The 25,960-nt window shown below is 38.3% G+C and overlaps 2 protein-coding genes across 6 annotated transcripts; one reads left to right on the top strand and one right to left on the bottom strand.

Moving 5' to 3' along the window:
• Positions 1-1,262: 1,262 nt before the first annotated feature.
• On the bottom strand, positions 1,263-22,499 carry USP16 (ubiquitin specific peptidase 16). 4 transcript variants are annotated; one of them, XM_057410196.1, is made up of 18 exons: positions 22,479-22,499; positions 20,350-20,448; positions 17,570-17,748; positions 16,817-16,920; positions 14,346-14,449; positions 12,377-12,558; positions 11,221-11,313; positions 10,424-10,554; positions 9,983-10,070; positions 9,118-9,196; positions 8,173-8,264; positions 7,710-7,766; positions 5,867-6,034; positions 4,239-4,905; positions 3,445-3,536; positions 2,179-2,265; positions 1,708-1,864; positions 1,263-1,605 (listed from the first exon to the last, which is right to left on the bottom strand). In XM_057410196.1, exons 2-18 carry the CDS (start codon positions 20,408-20,410, stop codon positions 1,481-1,483), a joined length of 2,466 nt encoding a protein of 821 aa, XP_057266179.1. In that variant the 5' UTR covers positions 20,411-20,448; positions 22,479-22,499; the 3' UTR covers positions 1,263-1,480. The 4 variants fall into 4 exon arrangements, with proteins under 4 accessions (XP_057266179.1, XP_057266180.1, XP_057266182.1 ...); XM_057410197.1 differs by lacking the exon at positions 22,479-22,499 and having other exon boundaries at positions 12,377-12,555; positions 20,350-21,420; XM_057410199.1 differs by lacking the exons at positions 20,350-20,448; positions 22,479-22,499 and having other exon boundaries at positions 12,377-12,555; positions 14,346-14,453; positions 17,570-17,708.
• Positions 22,500-22,788: 289 nt separating this feature from the next.
• On the top strand, positions 22,789-25,900 carry RWDD2B (RWD domain containing 2B). Of its 2 annotated transcripts, XM_057410200.1 has the most exons (6): positions 22,789-22,810; positions 23,048-23,266; positions 23,347-23,414; positions 24,159-24,524; positions 25,020-25,133; positions 25,237-25,900. In XM_057410200.1, exons 2-6 carry the CDS (start codon positions 23,060-23,062, stop codon positions 25,472-25,474), a joined length of 993 nt encoding a protein of 330 aa, XP_057266183.1. In that variant the 5' UTR covers positions 22,789-22,810; positions 23,048-23,059; the 3' UTR covers positions 25,475-25,900. The 2 variants fall into 2 exon arrangements, with proteins under 2 accessions (XP_057266183.1, XP_057266184.1); XM_057410201.1 differs by lacking the exons at positions 22,789-22,810; positions 25,020-25,133.
• Positions 25,901-25,960: the final 60 nt, after the last annotated feature.

The raw sequence follows: 25,960 nt of genomic DNA on the forward strand, positions 1-25,960 counted from the left end.
GGGTCTATTAGAAGTGGCTGTGTTTAGCAGCAGCCATGCCCAGCCTCTCCTCAGAGGCCACAGCTGCACCCAGTATAGTGGATGAGGGGAGACTGAGCCTGCTGCAGGAACTTCTGGAAAGCATAATCTAATTGTTGTAGCTCTTCACTGTACTCCTTGCCCAATATTTGAGTGTAAAAAGTCAAATATTGTAAGAAAGAACCAAGTATGGCAAAGGGTTAGTTTATTTTTGTTTCATATATCAGCTTCATTGTCACCCTTTACAGAGTCTCCATGCTCTCAAAATGGCAGCGTGACTGCCGTGAACTGCATCTCATTCTAATGGCCTTAAAAATAAAGGCTGGGCAGCACTAGCTAGCATGATGCAGAATACCAGAATCTTTCAAGCAAAGTCCTCTGTTAAGATTCTTCTTGGAAAGTAAACAGCTTGTGTGTCTTGGAGTAACTTGAAAGGAGAACTGCACTTGAAATTCAAGTCACTTCAATAATTAATGCTTTTATTACTCTTGCCAGTGCTACTGTTTCACAGCCAGAAGGGAGTGGAAGGCTAAATCAAGTCTACAACTATCTTATGCCTAAATAAGGCTGCCACACAGCAGCTACACTAATGCTTGCTTTATAGTCCATTGCTGGTGTGGCCAAAAAATAAACTCAGCAAGTTTTCAGGATTGGCATACTGATAACAGTCAGCTGCACAAGTGCTGCTGCTGCTGACTGTAAGGGTAACAAGAACACGTTAAGACTGCCCATTTCGTTAGTGAGGTTGTGAAAAATGCACTGAATGTAAGCAGCTGCTGCTCTAGCATGGACAAGCCAAGATTTTATTTATGTGAAACCCAATGTGAAGCCTAGCCTGTGGAGAAGAGAACTTTATAGTTACAAGTCACTGCAGGACTAGTTTTCTTACCCCTCCCCAGTGCAGAAGGAATGCCTGTAGCAAAAGGGAGAGAGACCCAAGCTCTCAGCCTTGCCAAAATACCGGCAACATTCCCATGTAGAAGAATTCCCGGAGAGTTTGCACACCAGGAATGACACTATTGGGCATAAACCAACAGTGGAAAAGGAGGTGATGCTGAATTGGTCTCAGCTGTAAGATGTGTAGGAAGAAACAGCTTCTACTTGGATCCCAGTTCTAAAATACACTTAGATGATAGCCAAGAGAACTAGTTTGAAGTGTAAGTTGACTGAAATGTGTAGCACGTGCAGGAAACTAAAAGTAGTGGTTCCTTGTTTGTGCCAATGCACTCAACACAAACTTAACATTGTAATTTTGTAAAAGGCCTTTATTTAAAAGCAGTGAAAACACTGGGAAAAGTATAAGTTAACCACTTGTCAGCATGTCTACGAAGCATAAAGTATATTCCTTCAGTTGTATACAGTAGCTACAACATGTTAAGACCATGATTTGCAAGTCTTGCTTCTTTCAGACCACCTGAAGATAACCACCTCTCAACACCTATAAGAAGGTTTCTCAGATGAGTTAAAGGAGTCGCTCATAAAAGAGAAGATAGGCTTGAGAGCTCAGCACTTTTGACACAGACACAGCTTGTACGTGGGTGTCACTGATGTGGAACCACTGCCCTTTTACTGGTTCAGTTTCTAAAGCTGTGAAAGGAAGAATTTAGGAGTAAAATTTATGAAGAATTGAAGCAATCAATCCTGTACTGTTGTGCGGTAAGAATTTGTAAAATATTTCAAATTATTTACCTTGAGGAGATTGCCCTCGAAGGACAAGATCAGAGAGATGGTTGTTCATACTTCGCATTTTAGCATATGCAGTATAGTGCCCAGACCTCATTGTTCCACTGTGCTCAACAACTCCATAGAGAGAGTACAATACTTTTGTATTCCCTTCAGCCACATTCTATAAAAGCAGAAGTTTAGACATGCCAGTCAGGTACTGGGTTTTAAGCAAGGCTAGAACGCAAACTCTTCACTTTGCTCTGATCTGCTTGCTAATGAAAGTGAAGCTGGTCATTGCAGATTCATGCAAGCACTACAGCTATGGTCAATGGACATACTCTGACTCAAGTATAAGCTGCACTTGTAAGTTACCCTGTATTATCACACAAAATAACTGAAGCTTGACAAGCATTCTACAAAGATCCTGCTAAACAGCTTAATCATGAAAGCTTGTTAGAACATGGGAAAGGAGAATCTGATTGTTTTCCCACTTACTTTACATTTAGCTGTACAGAAAGGAGCCAAGTCTATCACTTCTGGAAACTTGATATGCCTGTTAACCTTCCGGAGATTAAATCCAGCCTTAAACAAAGTAAAATCCCATAAAGTTAAAATGTAAGTGTTAAAACCACGCTTAGTTACTAAATGTTTTGGGTTGAAGTTTCAACAATAAAAAAAATCAGGTTTACATTACACAAAACTGGTGAAAAAGTAACACTTCTTTTTCCCTCCAATGCCCAAGGTTTACCAGCAGTACCTCCTGGCCCCCACATGCTGCGCTGGAACACAACATGGCTCTTCAACTCACTCTTATGGTAACTTAAAGGTAGCAAAAGTAGAGAAAGAATCGGCTCTAATACACTTATGTAACTATGAGGACATCTCTTGCTTCTCAGACACTGTGATATGCTTGAGGATCTAATTTTATATTGTCAGAACTGATGTAAATTCTACTCCTGCCCTATGTAAATAATCTTCCAGTATCAAACTAGAAAAACAAAAGGAGATGAGAAATGTTATTTTCTTAATTATGTTACAGTCTCTTGGAATAAGCTACATATTTCCATTTTCTCTGTGAAATTGTTTTTCATCTACTTAAAGTTACCTCCCTTATTTTTCAAGCTTTTTGACCAAAGCACTGAACAGCTTTAAATTCGGAAGAGGCAATACTGTCTCACATCCCCATCCCATTCCTCTTTTCTTTCTTGAAAACCTAAAGCCCTAAAAGTTTTCCTACAACTTGGAAAAAAACATAAACCACTTTACTTCAGTGTCTATAAATAAGACTCAAGTTGCATTGCTCTCCATTCTCCATGCTTCACCACCATCACCTCGTAAGGCTCAGAATCTTTTCCAATTTTATGGACCTATTTGTTACACTCACTTAGTAAGGGATCTTACTCTATCTGTACTGAACTGCTGTAGTAGCAGGAAACAATTAATACCAAGATGCTGCTTAATCCAGTAAACAGTAACAACAGTGAGGGAATGTCTTACAAATAAGCTCATAAAACAGTGTTTTCCAGGTAACTAAGGAATATTCTTTCAGGAAGATACACCCCAGCTCCTCAAAGGCCACAAAAAAGCAATGCTGCACACCAATGCCTTCTGAACACTGGAAAAAAAACCCTAAACCAAAACAGTCTCTCATGAAAATATGCTAACATTAGATTTAAGTTAAGCTAGTATTATGTGCCTATATACATATTAAACTGATACTCTGTACATATGCATTTTTGCAGTTATCAGCCTGCTACTTACCTGTTGAAACCTTTTTAAGTGAAGAGTTAAAACTGGAGGAGCAAGAGAGATTAGCATCTGCTTTTTGGCATTAGTATAAATGTATTTTTCACCTGCAGAAAAGAAAAACCACCAATGATTAATGTCTAAACAAACGTTACACCAAGAATTTATTTTCACTACTTAGGCTGCTCTAATGTAATCTATTACAACTGAGAAATGGAATATTCCCCCTTAACCTGATTAACTGTACAACAGCTGCCATCTTGCAGATTCCATATAAGAAAAGTAACCCCTCATGTTACTAAGCAATGTCTGCACAAGCAGGATGAATTCTCCCCCTTCTCCACAAGTCTCATCATCAGAAATTGCATGCAGCTTTTACCGTCCTTTTGTGCAAACACCAACAGGATTTCCCTATTACTGTCTCAGCAGAATTTTGGTATTTAAGGAGTAAACAGGAAAAAAAGTCACCTGCTAAATCTCTACTCCCTACATTTACTCACAAAATTTATGTTTAGACTGCAGTGCCCTTTTCCTCCAACCAAATCCAAACCCACTCCTCTTTTTCAGTCCTGCAGTATTCTGTACCTGAGCTTGTGAGCCTGTTATTCTGCTCAGTTAAGAACTTACTTGTATTAATCTGTATGAAAAAAGGTTCTTACAACCTACCCACTGAATACTAGTTCCACGTATCCAAGTTAAAGTTACACCAATGCCACTTTAGGGATATTGCTCTCCACTCCCTCACCCACCCAAGCAGCAGATAGGGACATATTTAGAATATTTGTTTTCTTAAAGATAATTTGTCATACTTTTCATGTTCTTCTTTGGTCCATGTCTTTGTGTACATACATCACACAGTAGTTTATTGGTCTCAGTAAGTTTTTCATTACGGGTAAACTGATACAAACAGTGATGGATTGAACCTTCTTCCGGGTTCAGATCTTCCCTATTTGCAAGAGTACAAAATGCTGTTTCTGGATCTTCAGTCAATACTTCACATGTCTTGATGGGAACAGACTGTAGGTCATCTAAGGTACTCATATCAGATTCAGTATTGGCACCCAAATGTAGTTTTGAAAAGTCAGAAGCAAGCTCTTCCTCATTATTTTCATCATCTTCATCTTTCAAAGATATATTGTCAAGTCCATTGACTAACTCTCCAGGACAATCTAAGCCTTCCATAGGGAGATCCCTGAGAGATTCCTTTTCTTCACACTCCTGTTCTGGCTTTCCTGTATTTTCATGCATGCTCTGAACTTCTATACTATTTCCCTGAATACTCAAGTCTTTTTGAGTTAAGCAGCGATCTTTGCAATCATTTGATGACTTGTCTTCTTGCTTCGTATCAGGCATTTCAGAGCCAATTTCTGCCTCTGATTCTTGGTTGTATTCAACATCTTTTTCTGGCTGTTCAGTTGCACAGATATCTGTCAAGTGAAGCACCTTTCCTTGAAGTTTTTGTTGACGGCGCTGGCTCTGCAAATTGGAATACGTAACATAGAAGAACACAAAAACCAGAACAAGTTTAAAATATATTTAGCATTTATTACTATTTATCAAAATTTTTGTAGCATGCCATAGATGCATAGGGTGGGAAAGTATGATTTAATAACCAGAGGTGACTAATATACTGAATTTAGTCCCACTGAGACAGGCTGAGAGAGCTTGTTCAGCCTGGAGATGAGAAGGCTCTAGGAAGACCTTATAACAGCCTTTAAGTACATAAACAGGGCTTACAAGAAAGCTGGAGAGGGACTATTTTACAAGGGACTGTAGTGACAAGACAAGGGGGAATGGCTTTAAACTGAAAGAGGGAGATTTAGATTGGATTTAGAAAGAAATTCTTCACTGTGAGGGTGGTGAGGCACTGTCACAGGCTGCCCAGAGAAGCTGTGTCTGCTTCATCCCTGGCAGTGTTCAAGACCGGGTTGGACGCGGCTTTGAGCAACCTGGTCTAGTGGAAGGTGTCCCTGCCTGTGGCAGGGGGGTTGGAACTAGATAGGCTTTAAGGTCCCTTCCAACCCAAACCATTCTGTGATTCTATGCTATAGTTCCCAATGCTTCTTGTTACACAGTATCTTCAAAATACATTCAGGATTCTCTTTAGAACACAGACATAAGAAAGGATATAGTTTTGTGAGTATTCTTGCAATCAACGACTAGAGAACAGCTGTCTGAAACAAATTAATTACTTCATACAAGCATCAAAATTCCACATTCCTCTGGATATTAGCTTATATATAGCACAGCAACTCTTAACAGAATACGTAACTTCTTAATAGCAATGATGTAGATAAAATCAGTCTTATCAGTTGTGCATTTTACAGAGTAGAAATTCTAAGCGGTCTCTACCTAATCTGAAGAACCAAAAAAAATTTGTTTTACTGAAAGTTGCAAGCACTTCATTAATAAAAGTGAAACACTGATCAAAACCAACCTTGGCTTGTTTTTTGGCCTGTTTCTTTACTTTTTTCTGAAGGTGCTTACTTGTACCAGGGGGCTCATCTTTCTGCTTAAGGTAACAGTCATCATTTTTGTTCTCTTCATCTTCAGATTCCTTTTCTTTGTTTTTCTTAATGTTTCTCTCATTTGTATTTTTTACTTTCTATGAAAAAAAATATGCAAAAAGCCACAAAACCACCACAGAAGTAGAGATGTTACTGTCCCGAATAACAAAATAGTATTCAAAAGAAAACTATGAATGCGATGTTATGTGAGTTTTCAGCTCAAGAGAAAGCATTTTAGAGACTATAACATACAAGTAACTCATTTATGCTACCCTAATATTTACAAAAGAAGTGTCTCACTCCAGAGGGAGCCCACGTGAAACAATGAATTCCAGAATGAAACAGTATGAAAAACCAAGGGCCAAATTCTGAACCTGTAAAGGGGCAACATTACCTTTGGCTCTAACAGATGTCTCATTAAATGCACTGAGGAGTAACATTTTACACAAATAGAGAGACATTTGTAGTTGAACTGCCTGCCACAGAATTTGTCTGCTTCTGCTATGATAAAATTTGTTTGTTGCAGAAGACATATATCCTGGGTTCAGCAGTAGCAGTCATTTTTCTCCTTCTTGGTAGCTGGTGCAGTGCAGTGTTTTGACTTTCGGCTCGGGAACAGAGCTGATAACAAGGATGTTTTGGTTTGGCCAAGGACTTTGTGAGCCTCATGCTCTGCCAGGGAGGAGGGGAAGCCAGGAGGAAGCAGAGACAGGACACCTGACCCAAAATGACGAAAGAGGTATTCCACAGCACGTCATGCCCAGGATGTAACTGGGAGTTAGCTGGAGCTGGGAGACTATGGGGCTGAAAGAGGTATGGGTCGGTGCTTGGTCGGGCTGGGTGGGGGCGAGTTATTGGTCGGCTGGTGGTGAGGTGTTGTATTCTCTTCCCTTGTTATTTCCTTTATCATTATTATCATTGGTGGTAGCAGCAGTGATTTGTGTTATACCTTAGTTACTAAACTGTTCTTATCTCAACCCATGGGAGTTGAATTCTTTTTGACTCTCCTGTCCGTCCCTCTGGGAGTAGGGGGAGGGGAAGCGAGTGAACGAGTTGTCTGGTTTGGTTTAAACCATGACAGTTCATTTTGGGCCCAACGTGGGGCACAAGGGGTTGAGATAACAACAGATCTGTCCGGATTAATAGTCACTCGTCACAATGCTGATTTATTGGCTCTCAGACTTGTTCCTCTTGATCTCACAGTTTCAGAATGCAGTACATTACTTAGAGCCGGTATTTGCTGTGTTAGTGTTTATCAAGTGTGGGGCTTGGGCTAAGGCTCTTGTCTCACTGTATTTTATGGCAATGACTTGTAATATGGGTGGGCTCCAGCAGCAGGGTGGGACGGACGTGGCGGTGGACTTGTACCTGGCCGTCCGGCTGCTCTTCACCGTTTAGTTTTACAACAGTGAAGATGAGTTGGGAAGCCTTGTTTTTTGAAACAGCCTTCTACAATAGTGAGGCAATGTTGGTACATTCCAGATTACCACCTAAGCTGATCTCTACATTAGAAACGTTAATTGACAAAGCAGCAAGATTACCAACAGACTATTAGATTTTCTAGAGACCATTTATGAGCCACGACCTACAGGAATGACTCTCATAAAAATAAAAAAATCTTATTTTCTAGCCTTCTGGGCAAACTTATTTTAAGTTTCAGAAGAGACATTTAGAAATATGCATAGATTCATTCCCTACTGATTATATAATAAAGGTGTTTTCATGCAAGAGAATAAAAATTAATGCAAAAGGCAAGCACGTACAATTTCTTACCTGATCATCTAGTACAGGAAGTGACAAATCAAGAAAAGACTCATGGACCAAGGATACCTTTAAATGAATATTCAAAAGTCCAGTTTAATTTTGTTTGGAAGCAGCTGGCTTGCTGTCAAGGCTGTACGTAGCCTTGTTTGCATTTAAGTCATGTTTTCACAAGTGCACACAAACGTAACACAGCTAATCTACCTTGACAAACAGCTATCCATGTATAAAATATAGCTTTATAACATAAGGGAAGAAAGATTCCAGCCAAACCATGCTCCTCTTTGAAATGCATGTAGCTAGCTGACTCCTAGAAGTGAATAAAATGAAAAAAAAAAAAAACCCCACCAAAAAACACTTCACTAGTTTCACTTATATCTACATATAGCTATTTTGGTGTTCTCCTACATTACATAAATTACATAGATTACATAAAATCATACTCTAGGCTATTAAAAGCAGGCAATTTACTTACGGTTCTGCATTCCTCACACATAATTGTACTGGTTAATTCTCCACCAAAAATCCGATCCACAAAACTCTGTATTCCCTTTTTCTTTTCATAATCTGAGAATTGACAAAGTATATAGTAAAGTTTGTAATATTACACTGAATATACTGACAACCAATTTAGTTATGGCATACCACCTTTAAGAAGAAGTGAATACATATACAAGATGTATGGTGGAATGTGTTGGTTTGTTCTAGTTTCCTTCAGAACTACAGCAAGATTCTTAAGATTCTTTCATATACCAAAGAAATGGAAGCAAAAACAGATTTGCAGAAGACAGCTTGACTGAACCAACACCTTTACCACTTTCTCAACCCAAACACGTTTCCTCATTTTCTCAGAAGTACTGCATCCCAGTAAGAGTTCCCATTTTCTCACAGGACTTAACTCAAAAAGCTGCCTGAACCTAAAAACCAAGCACCAACTTTGGTCTGTATAAGTGCCCTAAACCAAAAGCAATTTCCTCAAGCTGTATTTTCAGTGTAGCACACAATTTAAACTTAAACTTGCTCTTTGACTTCTAACCTAAGTGATGTTGAAAAGTTTAAAAATTCTTCTGTTCAGTGTTTGTTTCCCTTTTATACCACTGTTAAGTACCAATGGATTATTAGATTAATATTATTAAAGGAATAATTACATTCATGTGATAATATTTGAATAATTAAACACTACCCAAACATATTTTAATGTATAATGTCTATAGAATCAACTCTCTCTTAGACTGTTAAGGTTCGGTAAGACATTTAAATAGACTTAACACTATTGAGCCCTATACTCTAGAAACACACATACTCAAGAGATCCCATAAAGTTGTACAATTAAACATAAATTTTTTAGTTGATACTATTAGTGTTACTTTGGGTACTTCAATGAAACAAAGTTTTAAATTATCAGAAACATATATTTTACCTTTAATTTTCTTTTTCATTTCTTCTTCATTTTGTTTTTTAGAGTCAGTCAGTGCCTTCAGTATTCCAACACTTATTTGCTGAAATTTTCAAAACAAACACATACTGTAAAATTTCCTAAACTAATTCTGTTTACTAGTTAACTTCACAAAATGTTTCAGATGGAGGAAAAAAATTTAATCACCAGTAATTAAGAGAATCAATATAAACCACCACAAATGCCAGAGAAGAAGAGCAACTGAGAAACAAGCTTGCAACTCTAATGTTGCAATTAGGATGCAAGAAAGTAAGCCTAAGGGTAAAATACTTTTCCAAATTAAGTGAGCTTTCAGGCATTTCAGAAATTAAGAAAAAAGAACATTACGTTAGGGAGAGTACACATACGCCATGCTTTTCTGTAGAAATTTTGGACAAATCAATCTATTTCTGAAGGACAACAGACATTTATGTTAGTAGTGTTGAAGTAACCAAAGACCTTTAAAGCAAGCAAAACTGAACCTTTCTACTTGGCTTGAGCATAATCAGTTCCCTGCCTTGTAAAATGGCAGAAAATATCATTGCCTTAGAAACCTAAACGGCACATGCAATATATGTAGGAGATACTACTTTCATTTAACAAAAGTATTCAAAGAGGGAAGTTTGTGGCCTGTAATACCCATGGTTGTTCCTTCACAACCACGCTGCTTAGAAGCTGCCCAGTTCTACAGCTTTGTAGCTCATCTGCTTGAAGCGTGTGTTATGAGCAGCACAAAGCACTCTCAGAGTTCAACTTAGAAAGAACGTTCCTTTCCTCTCAGCAGAGGGGAAAGTCTTGATCTACAGCATGAAGAAGACAGGTTTTGCAAAACTATGAAATTAGCACTCACTTGCATTTCTTCTGATCTCATTCCATCAAGTAAGTAACGAAGCAACTCATGACTGTCTTGCTGCTGATAACCTTTAAATCGTATTGCTCTGTTAAGTGAAATGATGGTTGTAAAGTATAACTGAACTTGGACAAAGTAAAAACAATTCACATCAGACATAAAAGGACAGAGTCTTAAGCATGTATGTATATAAAAGCAACAAATGTCTATATACGGTGTTTTCTAAAAATATGAAGCTTAGCTAATCAGAATATGTCACTGTTAATCTTTCATTTTACTTCTGTTCATTTATATTTTGCTTCTTTCAAAACTTGCTACGTATTATACAAATTCTACAGGCTATGATGCGAGCTCAAGAAAAAAAGGGACAAAACTCTCTGTCTTTTTAAATAGCAAGCTTTTTTCATACTTGCTATGACATGCAATTGTAAAGATACTCACTTTTTACAAACCTGAGCAAAAAGTTCCTTAGGAGTGACGACCCCTCTTTTTGTTTCTTGCATTTCTGTCAGGAACTGATACATGGCTAATGTCAAAGGACCTGGCTGATCGAGTTTTATCAGCTGAGGTTCCTGTTTTAAAGAAAAGCAGCAAAGTTGTTTTGCCTTAATTTGGTGACAGATCCTTCTGGGGTAGATTCTCCTTACTTAAACACTTCAACAATTGAAAACATTATTATAAACAAACCCTCTAAAATGGCAGTAAGTTAACCTAACAAAAACAATCAACAGGTGGATTCTGTTGAGGTGAAACCAAAACACTGGGCTAAGAATCATTAAATATTTACTGCTTAGTTGCAACTCTGGATTTCTTGCTTTTATTAGGAATAAAAAAAACCCAACAATTTCTTAAAACGCACAACCCTTCTTTCCCTTCCAAATCCCTAACTGAAATGAGAGGTGTGTTATTTCAATTGCCACCACAAACATCCTCTAGTTTCCTATTTTGTATTTAGACGAGCGACACTGTAGGAAAAGTTACATATTTTCACCCTTTAAATAATCATAATGTAAGTACTAACAACTGACAACTAATAGCTAATGAATCACTGCTCTTTCACTTTGAATGAAAGAACTCTGTGGACTTCAGAAGCAGCTTTATGGAAGTTCCTGCTGATTTTACATCTTAATCTTATTATTTAGCTGAAACAGATTTAAAATCCAGAGATGAGTGCTTCTTGATTCTTTAACAGGCTTGGAAGGTGGAAAGAAACAGTATGGAAGTCAAAGCATATATACCATGGATAACTCAGGTGACTCAATTTTAACTGTTGTGCCAGACATTTTAGCTTCTTTAAGCAGCTCCCTCAGGACTGGAGTTTGTGATAAATTCTGCAGAACATGAAAGAAAAAGGTTGGTAACTGGGAACAAGAGGAAGAGCAGTTGAGTTCCACTGGTCATGCAATTGGCAGCAATCAGATTAGTATCAATTTATTTTTCCCAAATACAGAACTAGAGTGGAAACCACCACTCCAGAAATTCTAATGGTGTCTAACAGTTAAAGGTACATTCCATACAGCTAATGGGACTGTCAGGTCTTCTCTCTGTATTATTTTAGATTGCAGAAACCCTAAATTCTTCTACAGACTGATCTTCTATTTCCTAGTGTCTGTTTTCTAAAAATCAAAAGGTAAAATGGAGTGTGTATATTCGCTTGGTTTAAAACATGTTTAAAAAATAAAACAAACTGTTTACTAAAACCTGTGAGGAGAAATTTTGAGTAAAGCTTCAGTATCAAAAGCCAAAGAGCACAAGATTCATTTGTATTACAACTTGCATGTAAAGAGCAAGCTTATTATATCCAGACACTGCTTAGATGAGCAAGACACACAAGATAGCAATGCAATATGCTCATCCTGTTAACATTTACTTTTGTTTGATTTCCTGTTGCCGAGAGAAACATTTGTGTTTCAGTAAACACACATGGTGTTCGGGTATTAATGTCTTATATCCTAAGAGGTCAGCAAGGGCAATGTGCCAGACTATTTTTTTATAAAAGCAAGAATTTGGCATGCTCAGTCTACATCAGCAAAAGATGCTGTCCCTCAAAGACAAGGCAGTTTGTTATATTTTCCCTTCAGCAAGTCTGAACCTGCAGCTCCATTTCTTTGCATTTCTCTGGGCCAACACACTATTTTTAAAAAGAACGCTTCATTCTTGGCAGATATTAAAAACAAAACAAAACAAAAATCCCAAACATTTTAATTGTGTCATTGTACAATACTGGTGGCAGCAGAGTTGTGGGCTGACTGACTTTGGCTTTTTTTTTTGTTTTTGTTTGTTTTTTCTTTTGTTGTTTTTTTTTTTTTTTAATTCAAAGGCTTGGGTTGTTTGTTGTTGGTTGGTTGGTTTGTTTGTTTTTAAGGTTTCTTTTTTAAGCAGTAACTACCATACCTGCATCACTGCATTAAAGAAACATGTATTCCCCAAGTTACTAAGTCCCTTCACAGTCACTTCCGAGTTAGTACTTGAGTTAGAATTCTCTTCTTTAAGTGAGACTTCTTTTTCTTGCTCATTTTTGCTGTCCTTTTCTACTTTTTTATTTTCAAATTCTTTGTTCTCTTGTTGCTTTACTACTGAAATAATAAAGAAAAAACATACCACATATTACCCAGTAACAGGGAATGTGCTAAGAAAAGAAAAATAGGCATCAGCAATTTATGATGTTTAAAACGTAAACATATAATTAATTCTGCAATTGTGTAATGCTACTGAGGTAGATTCTTAAACTGTCTAGGTAACAGGAGTTGAAAAATAAACCAAACAAAAACATCAACAAACCCCTGAAATGTCATTTCAGATCAGCATGCAATTTAAACACGCCACTTGGCCCACTAGCCATGCATACCATCAATCTCTGAAACTCTGCATGTGTTATCTGAAGTTGAATTCCTGTAGCAAACCATATATGTTAGGGCTTTATACAACATCCAACATGATGGCATCTGAGATACCCGTTTTGACTGAAATGAAATGCACAGGCCTCCCACTGTGAACGCATTCACATGTTCATTTCATGAACCTAGGCAGATGAAACTGGAAGGTTTATATTCTTTAAGACATTAAGATATCTTCCCTAAAATTACTTTGGTGCGTAGTTCAAAATTTCAATGACCATAATAAAACCATAAAGGAATTCTGGTTAATTTTCAGAGTAACACCCACACTGGTTCTGACAGTTTGGCAGTCTACTATTGATTCAGTTTCTGACAAATAGAGCTGTGAGCCAAGATTAACTTTAAAATAAAGTAAAACCAGCTCAGAGAAAGAAAGGGCAACAGACAGTACAATCTTTGCAGATGGACAAGAAACGGATGGACAACAACAGATAGAACACCTGAACAACTGCAACCAGGTATTCATTTGTTTTCCAGATCAAACCTGAAAAAGAGAATTTTGGGAACCAATAAGAAGGTCAAGGATATTAGATGCACAAAAACTATGCATCTGGAAAAGACTGACCAAAACCACTCAAAGATTCTGGTCTGTGAGGGAAAACTTCAGCTGCTTCCTGAACAAATATTTGGAGACAGTCACTTGGCATTGCTGGATGGTTGTGATCTGTTTCCCAACAGGGCTACAATTTCATCCAAATGTGTAATTTTTGATAGCTATGAGTTACAGCATTTATTTTGATATGCAAATTCTTCCAGGTTTTCTAGTGGAAATACCTTGTACAAAACCAGTTTTGCCACTGCGGAAAGTGGGTGGTTTTGCTGGGTTTATCTCCTTTTAAACAACCACGTTTTACAGACTGTGGGCTGAACATGCTGTTTTAGGGGAGTTCTGAAGGCGCTGCAGCTACCTAAACTAAATGTACAGACCCAGCAGACAAATCCTCTTGTATATGCCTTCATGTGCTACAACAGCTGGAGACAGTAATTCCAGCTGATACATTCACAAGTACCTACAAAAATACTTTTAAACATTCAAAGTATCCTTCGAATCTCAAGACAGACTAAGCAATTCTGATGAATAAACACAGCACTTCTAAGTACCAAAAGTCAATGCCTTACAGAACAACTGAGCAACGCATTAAAAAAAAAAAAAAAAATTGAAAAATGTCACAGTAAAATTGTATTTTTTTTCCCCTCCTATTCCTGTATTTCTGGTCTGTAAAAGTTTAGGAAACACTGAGCAAAATCCTGGTCCAATTAGGGGCACAGGTTAAAACAGTACTTATGCTATCAGAACTCTGACACAGGAGGGAAAAATGAAAAAAGAACAGGAAATCAGCTTTTTACTTTAACTACAAAATGCTCCAAAAGTTAAATCTAATTTAGTGTACATTCTGGATTTACAGTAGTGTCTCCTACATTTAAGGGACTTTGTGATTTACTGCATGCATACTACAATTATTTACCTGTATGTGATGAGCCAGTGCAAACTTGTTTTCTAATATAATCCACAGTCTGGCCCAATCGGCTTGAAGTACTATATGGAACTTCATTATCACATATGTAGCACCTGTCTCCGCCACCCCAAAAAAGAAAGAGAATTAATCCTATTTTTTTTCTATTGTTTAAAATTCCTAAACTATTTGCTTGTTTGATGCAGTTCATTACACAAAATTACAAGATTTATTTTAAGGTTTAGAAGTCTTGGAGAAGAGTTCAATCTATTTCTAATCAAGAAAAGAAAGCTTAAAAGTTATCTCTACTAAATTATTTCAATGACTGGAGGCTGTGATTTACAAGTATAAATTAGACTCTGAAAAGCTGTGCTTAGAAACCTTGTTGCAAGTAAAATAAATGCAGGGAAAATTTTGCCAAAATCAACAAAAATATCAGGCCCTAACAATTACTTACATTGTTATGGCATGGAAAAATACTACGAGTATTCTAGCCAAGCAAGTATTTAATTTTATTTAAACTGGATAAGAAATAAATTGTTGCCCTCCATTAGTCCTGCACATTTTTATTTGCTCTTCCATTGCTGATACAAACATATTTGTGTCTTTATGAGCGAGGAAGCGCACGGTTAGGCCACTAGTCTGTTTAAAACAAAATTGTGCAAGAAGCTGCAGTGATAACGGCTTGAGTAAAATTCTGCCAGAACACATACAGCTGAAGGAGAGTTGCATGTATAGATTTTTGCAGTTCTGCCAAATCAGCTCTCTGAATAGGTGGCAAAAAGTATTGAAGAAATTGCAAATACTTCACATCTTGAAACACACCAATTACAGTTCTCAGGCACAAATGCATTTAGCAGATTTCAGGATTACCATAAATCAGACTATTTTCTGATATTAAAAGCAGTAAAAGTCAGCAGCAAAGTGCTTCCCTAAATCTCCAGCATCCCTGAAATTAGCTGCAATTTTTCACATTTCTTCATGTCATAGTAAGAAAATTTGCTCAACTTTTGTACCCCTGATTATGTACTTATTGTCCATCTGGTTAATTATAAAAATAGGCATTCTTACTCCTGAATAAATGATAGTTATTTTTCCAAGGTAATGTTTACATCATAAACTTTTATCTGTCAAAAATTTGGAGGTAACCTTGAAGGAATCAAGGCATTGGAAGAAGCTGGCTTTTTTTTCCCATTGATGGCTGTTTGACTGGTAGAGGGAAAAAACATAAGTAGGTCCAACTGCTATGTCATGCCAGTAGTGAACATGCATACAACAGCACTTGTTGTAAACCCAAAATAGCAGAACTTAATGAATTACTAGAACTCTCCTCTTTCTCTCCAAGTTCAAAACATTTGTTTTAACTGTTTACAGGTACTATTTAAATGCCAATTTCAACCACAAATGCATACACACCATAAAAAGATCTATTCACACATTCATAGCATTAATAAATTCTGACCAAAACTGGTTTTGCTTTTGTATACCAGGCCCACTGTGAAATACGGTTCTTGACTATAGGTTTGATTTATAACAATTTATACCAATCACTGACTAATTTCTTGTGCAAGTTTGTACAACCAAGAAATTCGAGAAGCAAAGTAAGCAAAACAACTTGCTTAAACAACTTCCTCTCAGCTGCAAGCACTTAGATTTAAAAACTAAGTTTTAGAAAAGAGAAAATAAAGCACTTCTAAACAGTATTTTTAACACTAATTTAAATCTAAAAAGTTCACTAATTCATTAGTAACACATGCAATTAATATTTATTTTCATTCTAGAGTTCAATGAAAATATTGATCATTACACATAAAAGTGCTTAACATAATCAAGTAAGATCTTGTTATATAAAAAAAGATTCTATAAAAATGAACAGTGACAGATAATGAGTTCTAAAAAAAAGGGGTACTAAGCAAAATGAAAATTCTATGTCAGGCACAGTATTTGTGTATAGTACAGTTTAGAAAATTAAGGTTTCCCCTTATGTAGTGCACTCTTCCTTTTAAGAGAAAGATATGCTACCAGGGAGATGCAATTTGTATTAAATGATCCAGTAGCATCTTGTAATTCTACAGCTGTGCTTCTTAAACTTTACATATGCTATTAAGAAGTCACACTTATTGAGAAAATAAGTTTGTCATGAAGCGCACACGAAAGGAGCTTCTCCCAAAGCTGAAAGTTAAGATTTAGAGCTACATATCAACATTGGTTGCCACGTGTTAGTATTATGACCAGGCAAAAGCACCATTTACTTGTTGGTCGATTTCAACTTCAATTACAAAAATTTTCTAGTTATGAATTTTACAAGAAAGTAGTATTTATTTAGCAAACCTCAGCAAAGACTGCTGAAAACTTTGTGTGTGGAAATGCTTTATACCCGTCTAGAGGTAAATCCTAGAATTCACAAATAAAAGAAAACAAATTATATCCCAGCCTCTGATGCCCTCTAGCTATGGCTTAGAACTGTTGCCTGACAAACTCACCACACACTCCAGTTGTCCAAACTGAGAACCAAACAATGGGGATCTGATCTTGGCGTTTCATAATGCTTTAAAGCATGCTGTTCTTGAGAATTTCTGCCACAGCCCTATAATGTTGATAACCAGAAGCGTCACAAAATCCAGTTGACTATCAATGAAACAAAGTCAAAGTATAAACAAAGAATTAAAATGAAAACTGTTTAATCATGTTAAACTATTTAGGATGGTCAGGTCTCTATTTTAAGACCCTTATTTCTGCAGAGAGAAATGGGTGTAGAATAACTATAAAGTTGCTCAGGGACAGAACATTTAATTTACAAATTCCAATTTGAACAGCTTGAAGAATGGAACAAGACAAAAAGCTCTTCAGCATGCAGAGTTCTGAGTTTACTAAACTAATGTGAGCATAAGATCTCACTGTAAGAATCACAAATCAGGAGCATTAACAGAAATTTTTATTTTCTTAGGAAAATAATTTGGACTTTCTAAGAAAACAAGTCCTCAAGATGGTGTTCTAGCCTTAAGCCTGCTAAATGCCTTTGTGCCAAGCTTCTAAGTACTTCATTTCCAATTCAGAGCAGATATTCTTGAATCACACTACAGTAGATGAAATGATTTATGCACCACTTCTAAAATTATGCACCACTTTTAAAATTATAAAAAGAATATAAGAGTTGACATAGAAACTCTCTTGTTTCACTATATTATGAGGCACTGAAAGATATTAAGAGAAATTAAAAACAAAACAAGAGATACCATATGGCCACATTTTAGACATAACCATATTGAAGGGCTTTCACTGGTCTCCTCTTCAGACTTCTCTTGTGTCTTATTATCTGCCTTGCAGTCCTGACAAACATGCCATTCCACATTCAGCAGTGCCTTTTTCAGATGACCTTGTTCTAATCCTTTACGAATATGCTTGCACACAGGTTCTACAAAATAAAAAGCACAAGAAGGTTGTAGGTATCATAACAAATGGAAATGTTGAAGACACAGACAGCAATCCACAAGCTAGGACAGCCTTTCCAGAGTCAAAGAAACACTGACAATCTAGCGGATATAGCAGAAAGAAACCCTTCATTACCTCCATTTACATACACGGATATTGTTACTGCATCCTAAGCTACAAAAAACAAAACAAACCACCAAAAACCCCCCAAACAAACAAACAAAACCAAACCAAAAAAATTATCACTCAAACCCACATTTAGTCAGAGTTGTTGACAAAACTTCTGCATAAAAACCTACCTACTGTGTCAGGCTGTGGGCTTCTGTTATTGTGGCCTTGTGACTCCCACACCACCCAGGATGCAGGCACAACCCACTGCCATGATTTCCAGCCACCAAGGCAGCACCTGGCTGGCCTATAAAGTGGAGGTTATGGAGGTTGTACTTCTAGCTGAGCTGCATCAGTGAAATTATACAGCAGACTATGGTAGAAGCAAATGGTAGAGTTCTCCTGCCTATACCATTATCACTCCACACTACAATACTACACCCTTCTCGGAGCTGCACCTTCTGGGCATGGTGTGAACTCCATCTATTTAACCACATTCTGTTAAGAACGGCTGCACTGAGACCAGGCATATGTTGCTAAGAGCTACTATCAGGAGTTTAATTACCTTATTTCTTCTTTGTTTAATTTTTAAGATTGCTGGTTACACTAAACTTGCGTGAAGAAAAGCTGTAAGCTTGAGTCATGAACAGAGAAACTGCAATTGACAAACAACGCATATGCAAACTGTTTCAAGATCTTCCAAATAAAATGAAAAAATAAAAATTATAAGAGGAACACATTTTAATCCCTCCCCTTTTTTCTCCTGTGCATGTTTCTAAGACATTTAGCCTACATCAGCCTACAATTCTTCACTACTTGCAGTTACAAGTGTCTAAATTTGCAAATACAGGTTCAAATATCTGACAGTGCAGTTACCTCAAAAGTAAAAAAAAAAAACACCCCGTGATTAAACAAAATGCTGTATGAACTTAGTATGTTAAAAATAAAATCACATTTTTATGAAACTTATTAAGAATTATATAGCTGTTTACATAATTAAACTGTCTTAAGTCCTTTGCTACAGAAGTACTTTTATTGCTCAGATGGCATAAAAACCTCAATCTATCTTTGTTGGGGATCATATCCAAGATTACAGCTTCAAGACAGGAAACTTCTCTTGGTATGAGCTGAAACTGGTGAAAGGTTTTGTATCTACAGTTCTATTTCTGTCCAAGATTACAGGATTTTACCAGACTACAAGTGCAAGCCAGTAAGAGCCAAATACAGGCATTCAGATACACTCTTCAAGCCTAAAAAAAAAAAACCAACAACAAAAAAAAAACACAAAAACAAAACACCCCCCCACAACCAACCAACCAAAAAACCCCAGCATACAACCCATAAGCTTCATCTACAACTTCAAAACTGTCTTTTTAAACAAAACTTTTGTTTATTGCCACTACTACTATAGTGGAATTATTTACAATGATCAGTCTTAGTTTACATTTGTGGCTTTAAAGGACTTTGTCAGGGTAAACCAGCCTACTTTTAGCCAAAGAAGTGAGATGTCATCAGTAAATGCAACATAACCGATTTCTTTGCTGGAACACTCACAGCAGACATTGACCTTGATTTCAGGAAGAAAAGACAAAAGAAGCTAAAAAGATAGACGGCAACACAAGACCAAGACAACCAGGAGACCAAAGTAAAGTAGATTTAAATTTAAAATAGGCAGGCCATCACACCAAGCCTCCTAGCTAAAACTCTAAGTGCCCTCTAATTAACATGGCCCAACTCATTTGCCCAATCAGGACCAACAAAAAGGATGGGTAAGACACAATCTGTGACCTGGTCATAAAAGGTGGTAGAACAGAATACTACACAGCACAAGCAAAATTAAGAGCTAGATCAACCAGGGTAAACAAGATCATGAAATTTCAAAACAGGGGTGAGCTCCAGTAGAGCTAGAAGGGTACCATGAATTTAGGATTAGGAGCAGAAGGCAGGGATCAGAAGGAGGTTTTAGCCAAGAAGCACCATGACTAGAGAGCTAAAATGTCCAGGGACAGTACTAAGCTAGGTGCTAGTGTAAAGACAAATGGTTTCACAGAAACGTTTTAATCACTATCTTTTTTGCTGAAGCAAGAACCTTCTGCAACAAAATCTTCATTAGGAAAATACTACTTAAACCTTTCACAACCAGTTTGGTAGCTGACTCCGCAAACCCTTTATATTCTGAGGAATTTTATACAATCTGTGTATGACTAAAGAATTGTGTGTCAGAGTTTTCTGAAAACCAGAAAATAATCCTAATTTTCAAGACAGGATTATTATTATTATTATTTTCTAGCATACTTAACCTAAGTAGCAACCCAGTTTCCTGGCAGTCCAGTTTCAATTATACAAACCTATACTTTGTAAATGAGACTTCAAAGCCAGTGACTAATGTATAGGCCTTCTAATATTAATGAGTTTTCAAGCCCTCTTTAAGGTTAAAACAAACATTAGGACCACAAACTTCTCAGAGGAAACACACCCAGCGTATCTGGAGACTCATCAGTCTGTGGAGGTTTGCCTTTGATGCGTTTCTTTCCCATATTTGTAGTCTGTAATTTTTCTTACATGGAACAGTGACCTAGCAAAGAAAAATAATAAATTAGAAAACAGGCTTTGGTTTTACTTGCTCAGTGCTAAACAATACATTATTTCTATGGCCAAGATGTTCCTTGAGGTGAATTAACTTGTTTTAATTTGACTTTTCAAAAGAAAATAAATTAATTATACTTTAACATGAAACAAATGCAACTGCTGTATAAGCAAGATGACAGCATGAACTATAAAAGTGAAATGATTTAAAACCTTAAATCAAAAATATTATATAAAAGATGGGAAACTTAAGCATCAAAAATCCCATAAACCTTTAGGACTTGTACTTTAACTAATAACAGGAAAAAGAATTGGGTTTGTCCCAATTAAATCTTGAAGTTATTACAATCTTTCAGTTTTCTTTACTGCAAATACCTTGTATCTTTGAAGAAGTCTCACACACACCAATATGCTAACATACTTGAAAGTATACATACAGTGGGAGCTGAAACTTTTCAGTTTTTTCACTGGGGGAGATTTATCATCGCCTTCCCAACCTATCAACCAACTAATTCAGAAGGGGTCTGTTATTTATATGCCTGTAGACCCTTCCAAACAAGAGTAATCTACTACTACAGAGTTCCAAGTCAAGTACTTGCCTTCAAATATATTTTGTATATATTGTCTGTAGCCCCATGAGGTCTGTGCCTTAACTCACAAAAGAACATTCATAAACATCAGGTAAACTTAAAACCCAACATATGCTATACAATGAAAGCACACAACCTAAGCTGGTTCAAAACCACGTTTCTGCAGCCTTACACAGTCTTTGCAGGCTGGCCTAAGCCAGCTGTCCACCCTTAGCATAAACATGTTAGCACAGCACTAAATCTGACTTGTATAACACTCATCCTTTCAAAACCATCTCTTAGCTTGGACTCACCAGCACACCAGCCACAGAGAACAGCTGCCTGTGTGGGGCTGTCACAAACAACAACTAAAGCCAGCCCAACAGAACTGGAGAGAAGTTTTGTTTAGGCATGATAGCTGTTAGGGGTGAATTCTCTGCTGGAGCATTCACAAACCAGTCAAGTTGACAGACAGGGCACAGAGAACTTTTTAACGAAAAACCTTTTTGAAGCATGCTTTTAGGACAAATTACCCCGTTGCTGAATGACAGGCAGACAGCCACATCATCAACAGCAGAATTATCAGTTTTTGCAAATTAGCATTCAAAGTTTGTTCAGGAAAACAAATGACAGTTCACCCGATGAACTACACCCCCCCCCCCCCCCCCCCCCCCCCCCCCCAGCACGTTTTTCTGCCAAAATCGACAACATTTGATCCTACACGAACAACTCTAAACCGTCAAAATCCCTTCCAAATCGACTTTGCTCCTGCGGGGAGGTCAGGGCAGCATGAACCCACACTGTCTCTGGATAAACTTGTCTAACATACTCCTCACTAGCCTTTTTCACGGAACAGCCCACGCAAAAGTGCTGCAAAGCCAGCAGCCAAAGCAATAAAACGACCATTTGGGTGTTTGGGGGGTGCTCTGGTAAGAGAGCGGTGTGCCAACGCCCAGGAAAACACCGGGGCGCGGAAAGCTCCCGTCCCAAGCACCAGGCCGTCCCGGGCCGCCGGACAACAGCTGGGAGCCAATACTCCCTGTCCCTGAGGCAGCCGGGACCCCCCGCGGAGGGAAGCAGGTGCGCCCCGAGACTCGGCACGGCTGGTCCCGTCCCCCCACCGCCGGGCAGGTCCCCGGGCGGGCAGCCACCCCCAACCCCCCCACAGCCCGCACTCACCGCGCACTGGGCCGCACCACCCACGTGCGCCCCTGCCCAGCCCCGCCGCCGCGCACCCCACCGCGCTGCACCGCCCCGCCTGCTTCCGATTGGCCTGCGCCCGCCTGCCGTGCCAACGCTGACACGCACCGCAGCCAACAGGAGAGCCGAGTGTCTCGGCCCGGAGCGGACGCTGCAGAACGCTGGAGGAGTGAGTCCAGGGCCGGGGGAAAGTCGGGCAGCCGAGGGGATAGGAGCGTGACAGCGGTACCGAAGGGCTTCCGTGCTTTACCTGACGGCGCCGCGGGGTGAACGGCTTGGTGGTGCATGGCTCCTTCTCGGGGTAGCCCAACAGCTTCACCTCATCTTGCAGCCGGTTGTCAACGGTCACCAGCTGCCATACGCGTTTCCGGCGCGTTGCATTGTGGGGCCGTGAGGATACGGCGGTATGGGAAAGCAGTGGAGGGAACCGGGATGCGGACGTGTCTGCGCATGCGCATCATGCCTTTAGCCCCTCAGCCCCGTCAGGGTGAGTTATCGGTGGTGGGGGATGTTGACTGAGGCTCGGGCGGTAACGTCTAGCTCTCTACGGCTGTCACAGCAGCAGAGGCGGCTCCGCTCCAGGTGTGCGGCCTTGTGAGAGGGAAATGTATCTGTTGGCACAGCACATCCTGCCCCCTCTCAGCTCTGGAAACCTCGTGGGCTGTCACAGAGTGCGTTCGTGCTCCTGAACTGCTCGCATGTGCGAGCTAGTTTCGAAAGGCTTGGTTATAAAGATTAATATGATTTCTTAAGGGTAGTTCATGAACTTTGTCCCGTATTCAAGCCCTTATTTTCTTCCCTCGTTTCCTCTTTGCCTAGGAATCAACAGAAATGACTAACCGAGAAGAAGCTGAGATACAAATTTCAGAATTGGATTTACTCTCTAGCATGTTTCCTTATGAGGAAGAGTTCCTTGTGACTGACCAGCTGGCTGTAGCAGAGCTAAAACACTATGTTGAAAATGAGGCTGCAGAGATGCCATCTTCGAAAGTTCAGTTCATACTGAATGTAAAGCCAGAGGTCTCTAATGCTTCTATGGTATGGTAAACACTTATTTTTGATTTTGTGAGGTTTTAGGGTTTACTTGACCTGAGCACTTGCTTATTTGTTTTTTTTAGGTGGAATTCTCTATGGCCTGTGCTTTACCGTTTAAATATCCAGCTGTTCTACCAGAAATTACTGTGAGGTATGGCATTAAAAGTACAGGTAACAAAAATATTAAGAAGCTATGGTGTACTACATAGATAGAGTTATGAAAGGAAAAGACAGGCCCTTTTTGATAGTTTATTGTCAAATTAAGCCAGAAGGACAACAGTGTTGAAGAGAAACAAATCTACAAGGTTATGATTTCTCTGTTGTCCTCATCAAGTAAGAAAAATAGTAAAACCGTGGAGGAGCGCCATCTTCTGTACAGAGGGGTTACACACAGGTACCGTTCATATGTTGATGTTAAAGAGAGACTTGTCCATTTTGGCAAGGATGCCAAAAGAGTAAAAAGTTACTTGGTGGTCTTATTCTTCCCTTGTCAAAATGCTGTCACTTGCAGGCTTCTGGTTTGTTTTGTGGTTTTTTTTTTTGGTTGGTTGGTTGGTTTGTTTTTTTTAATTATTTTTATTGCAACATACCTGTTTAAAGAAGTAGCCCTGCATATTGCAGGAAGTCAGTTTAGCCAGGATGCCTACTTTTCAAGTACATTTTCCTTGATTTTAATTTACAGATTGGTCGTATTCTATGTGAACTGAAAGAGTTAGTACACCCATTAAGTACTGATTAACACCTTTTCATAGCTAATAATGACTTAAATAATAGCAAGTGTATACCATCTAAATGCGGCCTGGGTTTTCTTGGCAGCTTGAAGTAAAACTGAAAAAAAAATTTAAAAACATCTAAATTGTAAGTGTATTACAACTGCTTTTATATTTTTCTCTAGGTCATCGTTATTGAGCCGCTCTCAGCAGCTTCACCTGAACTCGGATCTAAAAACATATTTGATGCAAAACTGCAGTGGTGAGCCCTGCATGTTGAGTGCAAGGGAATGGGTTAAAGACCATGCAGCTGCTTACATTGACAAGGAGCTTTCATCTTCCTCAGTGACAGCATCGAATGCCACTCAGTCAGAAGTCATCATGTTTACTCGACTGTGGATCTATAGTCATCACATTTACAATAAGCAAAAAAGAAAGAATATTATAGACTGGGCCAAGGAGCTCTCTCTGTCAGGGTTTTGCATGCCGGGGAAACCAGGTGTTGTTTGTGTAGAAGGTCTTCAAAGTAGTTGTGAAGAGTTCTGGTCAAGGTTAGTTTTTCTTTGTTCTTAAATGTCATTAGTAGTTAGACTATTACATTTTTCATGTTGTATATGTGGCCAGAAGGTGGGAAGTCCAACCACCTTCCAGCCTGTGAAGGTCTGCAAAGTATGTGTGCTTATCATAATGTATTTCCAACTGTGAATATCAACTGTAGTGCTGGTTGCAGAAATCAAAGCTGCTAGTACCACACAATGTCTATTCATTTCTGTTTTATCTTCCTCTATATTTCACTTGTATAGCAGTGGACTTCAGTACCCTAGTGGCATTAGATAAGTACGTTGTTATATTCCTCTACATTTGTGTTTTATTCTGCTCCCATCATTTATACTTCTGGGTGGTGCAGACTAAATGAACATTGTTATTTGATTGCAACAGCTAAGAGAGTACAAGAATATGAGAGTTCTTAGCACAGGCAAGGCAGAAATAAGCACTGAAGTTGAAACCACATCTTCATCAATTATTTTGTGAGCAATAACATTAAGGTTCTTGAATCCTGAGGCAATACAAAGAAACAAGCTCCTGCTTTTGGAAGTGTTTGCATGTGAGTGGTGTTTCTGTGACCAGCCAGGGAACCATTATCTCTGCCAAAGGTACAGGTGCAAGGAGTTTGTTGACTTCTGTGATAATAGCTATTCCATAGTATTTTCTAAAACAGTATTTATTTTATAGGCAGATTCATATTTCTCCAATTTCTTTCAGAGTGAGAAGATTAACATGGAAAAGAATTCTCATTCGGCACAGAGAAGATGTTTCTTTGGAAGGTGGAGGACATGCTGAGATTCAGAAACAAAGAAAGTTCTCCACTTTGGAAGAAAAATGTTTTGATGCACATGGTACCAGGGGAAATCGTATGGATTTGGGGCAGCTATATCATTTTTTAGAAGAAAAAGGATGTGCTGACATCTTTCAAATGTACTTTGGGGTTGAAGGGCATTGAAGGGGTTGACAATCACCACTGGTCCAAGCGTCTACGTTTGTAAGTTAATCTTCGTAACAGATTCCTTAGCTGTTCTGCAGGAGTTTATCAGAGAGGGAATTAATCATTTGTGATTTTATACGATGAATCCAGTTTTCAATGAAAACAAATATCCAGTGAGATGCTGAATAATGAAAATTAAAATAACTGCTTTTTAAACTTTCTGGATGTTTAGGGTACATACCTAATTATTGGGAAAGAAAATATGTTTGATGAACTATCAGGCCGTTACAGAATTATAGGTGAATGAATAGATGTAATTGTGGTGAATGCATATATGAGTAAGAAGAGACAAAATTCAAGTATGGGTATCTCAGGAGAGATACCAAAACGTTTGTATTATTTATTGCTGTTTACATACACTACATGAAAGCTTTTTTGTAACAAGCTTTTATTCTGTTTTCTATCTGGAAGTATATTGAGCTGTGATATTGACATTTTATTAAA

Source organism: Pezoporus wallicus, unplaced genomic scaffold (assembly GCF_028554395.1).
Source record: "Pezoporus wallicus isolate ANWC-B61680 ecotype Strahan unplaced genomic scaffold, APGP_CSIRO_Pwel_v1 contig_7011, whole genome shotgun sequence".
NCBI lineage: Eukaryota > Metazoa > Chordata > Aves > Psittaciformes > Psittacidae > Pezoporus > Pezoporus wallicus.